Below are 7,479 nucleotides of genomic sequence, written 5' to 3'. Positions count from 1 at the left end.
CTGTTGGATTCCTATCGACCGCAGTTTATGACAGAAGACAAGATTTCCAACGTTTCTATCCAACAATGGTGTATGAAGAGTGAACATTGTGCGAGTAAAGACAAAATACGTTTTATTTTTTTAGCAGTTTCTGTCGCTTCTTCTCACTCTGTTAATTGGTGCGCCACCCTCTACGAACATTTCGTGAAATTTTTTTGACAGTTTTTGACGTTTTTTGCATTTTTCGGGAAAACGGCCGGGCGAATCTCTTAGAAAAGTCATACCTCACGATTCCCGCGCAAACCGCACGTTTCGATGTATTTTTTACGCATGTGCTGGCAACGCTCTGGGAGGAGTAGTGGTTTGACTATAAGAAGAATAATAATAATAAGCCCGCAGGAGAACATGAAGTGTGCTTCCAGCATGGGGTCTATGACCCCATGCGGCTGAAGCCACACTTAATAAGCCCGCAGGAGAACATGAAGTGTGCTTCCAGCATGGGGTCTATGACCCCATGCGGCTGAAGCCACACTTAATTATTGAGTACATTTAACAAATGTTTACATTTGTGATGATGATATATATATATATATATATATATATATATATATATATATATATATATATATATATATATATATATATATATATATAAAACAAAATACATGTGGAAAAGCAAACACATGATGGTGATAAATTACCACTTTATTAATTTCAGTGTAGCAAACAAGATAACGTTTTGTGATGTAAGTGATTTAAGATACTTTGTAAAAAGATTGAATTGAAATGTGTTAACATTGATTTTCCAATCGGTTTACTCTAAGTCGGCCACAAATAAGAGGCTTATGGCTTCTATAAACTACCAGTACTAATTAATACAAAATATGTAGGTCAAAATAAATATCACTTTCCTCTACAAAAGTTTCAACATTCTTATGACACTTCTTTATTCCACACTTGACTCCTTTCTATTCCTGCACATGTTGTGCACAGGACTAGTTCACCTAATTAGTTATGGTTTAATACATTGAGCAGGAGTTATAATAAAGTCAATGTTTTAACAGATGTTGTCAATGTTGAGTGCATGAGCTGATAATGATATTCAAACATTCCTCCCCTGAAGCAGAGGCCGACTCTCTCCTGGTGACTGTCGGCTCAGCAAGTTCCACAATAACAAAGGCACTGACGTCACCGCCGAGCTGCCTCCATTACCGTCACCATGGTCTTCTGTTAGGGGTTGGTACTGCTTGAACCGCCTGTTTGAAGACAAAAAACAGTGTTCAGAGTTAATACAGCGTTAGATAAAAAAAACTTTATCAACAACAAAATCATAAAGAAGTAAACAACAAATTAAAACTGTAAAACAGGTGGAAAATATTTTTTTTAATTTGGAACAGACATTCATGTTCCTTTCAGTATATGAGCTGTAATTACTTTAAAATAAAATGTAAATTTCTTAATACTTACATTTTAATACCTGTAAAAGCAGGTTTAATTTTTTGTCCAGTGCTTATTAGTGAATGGTAGCATGTTAACACGCTGAACTAAGCTGTTGAGCAGGGTAAATATTGCCTACTAAACAACAGCATGCATACATTGTTGTTAGCACATTAGCATGATGATGTTATCTCAAAGCACTGCTGTTCAGACTCTGATCAGGATGGTGTTCGTTTGGGCATTGCACGGGGATCAAATAATTCAGCATAATTGTCGTATCTTCATTGGCCATTTAGCACAAAAAATGTCACATTGGCCCCAAATTAAAATCATAAATTAAAAGTCGATAAATAAGGTATTCACCTGTACATCAAACCAATACAACAGACAACACAGGCAAGAACCATAACCCCCAAGACTGTGGCTGCCGTTCCACCAGGGGAACCACCGGAGGCTGAAATTAAAGCACATCACACAGATGAGAGAATAATATATTGATTGAATATTTTACAGGTCTTTGTAATGTTTCTTCCACCCACCTACTGTTACACTGACTCTTGTGCTCGCCACAGCAAGACTGACATCATTGGTCAAAGAGACATTGATGCAAAATACTCCAGAGTCATTGAAGAATTGCCGAAGGATAATTTGACAGTCTGGAGAGGGTGTGGCTGCACTACAGAGAGTTTCCATCGGCGTGATGCAGTCAGCATCTGAAATAACTGTGCAGACCTCACTTGGCAGACTGAAGGAAGAAGAATGAAAATGCAAAGATTTAGATACAAGGAGAACAACCACAAGTTGATATGCATAATACGTAATAAGGCATCATAAAGTTTCTGTGTCAAACTGGAGGATATGTTTTCTCCGAGCTGTAAAGTAAACTTCGGAGTTGATGTTGACGCTCACCTTCCCTGACAGGTGATGGTCAAGTCCACAGCATTCTGATCCAACTCAGTTGCCAAGGCTACAACGTTGGTTACCTCTACAATCTCTACACTTTCAATACCCTCTGCACAGTGGAAAGGTAGAAAGAGAGATTATACCACTATTAAATCATACAGTTTGTATTAAAGCAGATTATCATCGTTTTACGTTATTAACTGCTATAGTTAGAAAAGCTTTATTGACTTACGGACAACAGCTACAGAGGTGGCCAGGGAGCCATACCGGTAGACCATGCAGTCTGCCGCTAGCTCTGGAGCTTGTCTTTTAGCCACAACAAGGACAACCTGTGCTGGATCTGTTTCCACCTCTGCTTGAATTTCGCCCTCAGCTGCAATGGCTTCTTCAACGCCTGCTAGTTGCAATAGATAAGTGCCATTTTGTCATAAAACTTTTGTTACAAGAGTCATTAAAAAATAAAATAATAATTGTACACTGATTTTAGTTAACTGTAAATATTCACCTGCAGGAGCTGCAGTAACAGCAACTGCATTCTCAGTTGCTTGTACTTCAGCCTCTGTATCATCAGCTGGCGCTGCCTCTTCTACAGCTGTTGCCTCGGTGGCAGCAAGGGCCACAACGTTATCAGCAGGGGCTTCTGTTTCAGCTTGGACAACTTCCGCAGCAGCAGCATCAACCGTTGCTTCAGCAGCAGGAACATCAGCATCAACTTCAGCAACAACTTCTTGCTCGACAGCTACTTCTGCTGCAGGAGCGACAGTGACAGTGGCCTCAACTGCAGCCTCATCTCCCTCTGCAACAGGTGCAACTGAAGCAGCAGCATCAATAACAGGTGCATTTTCTTCAGTTGCATCTATGACCACTGCGGTTTCATCTTCAGCAACTGCATCAGCATCTGCAGCAACTGGAACAGCGTCTGCAGCAGCTGCATCAGCATCGGCAACAGCAGCATCTGCAACAGCAGGATCAGCATCTGCAACAGCAGCATCTGCATCGGCGACAGCTGCAACAGCTGGCTCTTCCACTGCAACCGTGGCAGCAGTGGCCACCTCACCTGCTGCTGCATCGGCAACATCTGCTTCAGCAGCAGTGTCGGCGGGATCTTGTTCCTCTGTAACAACGGCTGCATCAACTCCTGCAGGCGCTACTGAGGCAACCTCTACTGCCTCAGCGTCGGTATCAACAACTGCTTCTCCGTTCTCGGCATCGGCTGGCTGCTCAGAAATCGCAAGTGGAGTGGTGTCAGAAGCAGGAACGTCCAGAGCAATTGTATCTCCTCCCTCGGCTGGTGCTGCTGGGACAGCGGCAGGGGTGGAGGCTATCACAACTACTGGAGCAGCAGAGGCATCAATAGGAACAACTGAAATACAAGTTAAAGTTCAATAAAACAAATGAGAACAACTTTGTTCAGGCTTCTTATAGTAGAGTATGTATGTCTAAAAGATAAAAGGGGAATAATTAGTTTAAATTCTAACCAGCAGTGGGGTTTCCGCAGCCGTTAGCGATGCTTGCCATCAGAACCACCTGAGGCTTGAAGGTCCCGACTGCGAGGTATGTGTGTGTGACGGTGAGTTCTCTGGAGATCAGAGTGCCAGAGCTGTCGCCAAAGTCCCAGCTGAAGCTGATGTCGGCACTGTTGAGATACTGGCTGGGATCATGGAGTTTGACGCTGAAAGCAATGGCTCGGTTCTGGATGAAGTTCTGGTCGTTCTGGTTTACATCATTGACTTGGGCGAGGGACAGGGTGAAGGGAATCTGGTCTGAGGACGAAGTAAAATATGTAGGGTTGTAAAGAAATAACAATGTTTTTTTCTTCTTCTCAAATTACGTTAGAAATTGCTTGATCGGTCACCTGTGATGGCGAAAACTGTGGAGGCATAGCCGAGAGGGATGAACTTGTCTTTGCCGCGGCAGTGATAGATAACAACCTCCATGTTGTAGGAGCCCAGGGCTATGTTGTCTGTCCCGATAGTGAGGGAGGAGGACGGTCCGTCCGCCACCTGCCAGTAACGACCTGCAGTAGAGCAACATTGTATTCATTTCTGGTGGTAATTACAGCAACATTTAATTTAATTCACACAATTTGGAAACACTCAAGGTTTCACTTTCATCATATCATACATGAGATGCAACTGAGGGTGATAGAGTTGAATAAAAACTCAGATTTCTCAGCTGCTGCACTCCCCCCTCTGGAACGCCCTCCCCATCCACACCCGTCAGGCTCCCCCTGCCATCATTCAAGCAAGCCCTTAAAACACACTTCTTCCAACTCACCTTCACCCGCTAACCCCTGCACCTACCCTCCGCTATGCCCCACGCAGCCTCTTTAGTTTGCTTTCTTTTCTTTCTTTGTTATCTAAAATGATCTGTTTGGTTGGTTTTGTTTGATTTGTCTTCCCATTTTTTTGTTCTGTTCCATTTGTCATCATCTCTTATTCATAATTTAAAGCGCCTTTTTGTATCAAGAAAAAATATTATTATTATTGCTATTATTATTAGAATCAAATTCACTTGAATTGACTAGTTGGGCTTTGAAAGAAATGCAGGGTTAGACTTTGTATAAAAAAATTAAAATCTACATAAGTAAACTAAGTGATCTAAAATAAAAAGTGGACTGTGCTAAACTTATTGCAGACAATACTTATTATTCACTGAATAATTAAGGAAAATATATTTTTCTTGAGTTAATAGTACAATTAAAGATGTAGTTTTAAGTGTGTCTTAAATGTAAATAACAACTATTATTTGTCAGAGATTAGAACATGTGGTTTATTAAAAAAGGCCTGAGGCTTCACTGCCTGGAGGAAAAACATCCCCTGTATTCTTACACAGCCCCTTTATGCTCTGCTTTTTCATCTTTATGGAGATTTTTCAAGTTTATGTAATATAGTCATAGCTGTATTTATAAAGTTTAGATGTCCTATTGCAGTATTAAATACAGATTTGGAGCAGTCTAGACTTTTAACAGACTAAATATTACAGAATTAAGTATCTTTACCAAATGCCTTCCACACAAACACGTAGCGGGGTTTCTTGTTCTGGCTCCTGGTGAACGGTGTACCGTCGGGGAAAACTCCAGTCGACGGGGTTTCCTGGTCAGGATACACAGCCTGGCCCTCACGGTACTGTTGTCCTGAAAAGGTCAACGGTCAAAGGTCAAACATACATCTGAACACATAAATGATATCAATATCAATATGAGGCAACACATTTCATTGTGTTTTGGTCTATCAAAAATAAAACTATGTTTTTATTGTCAGTGGTTTAACTGGTTATTTACTAATTAATCATTACCATGAGTACGTTATCTAATTAAAACATATATTTTATTCCTTACTTCTTGATACAGAAAGTGTAAAAACAAACTAAAATGTCCTCTGCTGATGTGAGGGTCCTGGGACAGAGGAAGTCGTATGTGTACAGATAGTAAAGCCCTCCAAGGTGCATTTTGAACTTGTGATTTTGGGCTATAATAAATAAATTGAAAATGATCTGCTTTATGATGTGTGGATTGAGCATGAATGAAAAAGAAACCTGCATTACCAGAGGAAAAGGTTTTCTTACCATTAATTGTGCAGTTCTGCGCCCAGACCACCTGCCCATCAGAGAGCATTGTCTGGTTTGTTGGGAAGTTAAGATTAATATTGAACGTTGCTCTTGCTCCAGTCAGTGTGGGTGCGTCATTTTTCAGATCAAAAGTTACATTACCACCTGGAAAAAAAAGATTATGCAAGAATTGAAAATCTCAAGATTGACTGGCAGACAAAAATGTTGAAACATTCCTGTTGTGAGAAATAAATAAATGTGGCCTCACCAGACCAGCAGTTCCTGAATCTTGAGTCTCCATCTTTCCACACCGGATACATCCGCGAGTTCCACGAGCGGTAACGTGTGAACTGACTTCTAGGCTCTGAAAGAAATATCACAAACAAATTCAAGGGAAAGAAGTTATTGATCTTGCAATTTATGCTATTCTCCTACACAATCAAAAAGAAGATCTATAAAACGTTTTATTGTATTTATTACCAAAAATGTATTTCAGTTGTCCTTGTCAGTGTGGTAACTATTATATTTATTTATTTGTTGGCGTCAGATCAAAGGTTGTATATCATTAACTACATATTTCAATAGAGTTCAAGTTGTGGAGTCTTTTTAAATGAGGCACAACTTTTCATAACTCTATTATAATCAAGAAGGGTTTGAACACAATGATAGAGAAGCTTATGGAAAGGAGAGCAGGTCCAGGTTTCTAGTGAGGAGGGGTGAGGAGTGGCGGGGTCCTTGGCGGTGGGAGTCACACGACCTGCAATCCCCCTCAATCCCTTTCATGTGACTATCAGCTGAGTAGCAGCATCAGTAATCTCAGTGGGAGGAATGAGGGATCCCAGACAACTAGCTCACCCGTTTTTTTCTGAGCTTGTGATGTGTGTGTGTGTGTGCGTGCGTGCATGTGTAATGTTTTTGGATGAAAATACCCTCACAAAACATGACAAATGGTTTTAAAATGTTCAAAGTTGAAAATAAAAGACGATTATAAATTACAGTAGTCTGAATCAGTCGTTGGTAAAGTCATGAATGCAACGACATAAGATTGAGTGTAAAATGGACACGCAAACGTTTGTACATTTTTACCCTCTTTAACAGAGTGGGGAGTGTGTTACCATGAAAGAAGCGTGAAATAAAAGATCAGTCAATTTGCGGCTCACTTTGTAGTCCAAACAAAGAAATACTAACATTTTAGTGTGTAATTGATGGGAGATGTGTAGATTTAGATTAGTCCCAGAAAATTACAAGTAATCCCTTTCCCTGTTGCTAACCTGTGTAGGTATAAAGGTTTATGTCACACACAACAAAAAACTATGATTTAAAATTCCTTAAACATAAGAGAAGAATGATGCTACTGAGCTAATTCCACTTTATTTGTTTTTTAGATCTTTGTGTCAAGGTTGGTGCACCAAAAATAAAAAAAAGAGTTATAAAAAAAATGGTGGTGATAACAAAAAAAGTGTACTCACTTGTCGCAGTTGCATATGTAAAGGCCAAAACCAGCAGCAGCAGCACCAGAGTCCTCATCCTGTATTCAATCGTCTGTCTCTGCTCTCACAACCCAGATCCTCACCCAGCAGTCCTGAACCCAAACACAACTCCCAGAAAGAC

General features: G+C 40.4%; 1 protein-coding gene across 1 annotated transcript; it reads right to left on the bottom strand.

Moving 5' to 3' along the window:
* Positions 1–1,081: 1,081 nt before the first annotated feature.
* Positions 1,082–7,414, bottom strand: pmela (premelanosome protein a). The gene is made up of 12 exons (XM_068594675.1): positions 7,338–7,414; positions 6,137–6,232; positions 5,887–6,033; positions 5,321–5,455; positions 4,175–4,336; positions 3,798–4,082; positions 2,825–3,682; positions 2,552–2,716; positions 2,326–2,428; positions 1,956–2,161; positions 1,780–1,870; positions 1,082–1,235 (listed from the first exon to the last, which is right to left on the bottom strand). Exons 1-12 carry the CDS (start codon positions 7,393–7,395, stop codon positions 1,082–1,084), a joined length of 2,460 nt encoding a protein of 819 aa, XP_068450776.1. The 5' UTR covers positions 7,396–7,414.
* Positions 7,415–7,479: the final 65 nt, after the last annotated feature.

Source organism: Clinocottus analis, unplaced genomic scaffold, assembly GCF_023055335.1.
Source record: "Clinocottus analis isolate CAN_PGR_092001 unplaced genomic scaffold, fCliAna1.0.p SCAF_3, whole genome shotgun sequence".
Taxonomy (NCBI): Eukaryota; Metazoa; Chordata; class Actinopteri; order Perciformes; family Cottidae; genus Clinocottus; species Clinocottus analis.
Note: the sequence above shows the minus strand (reverse complement) of the source record. Positions and strands in the feature narration are given on the sequence as shown.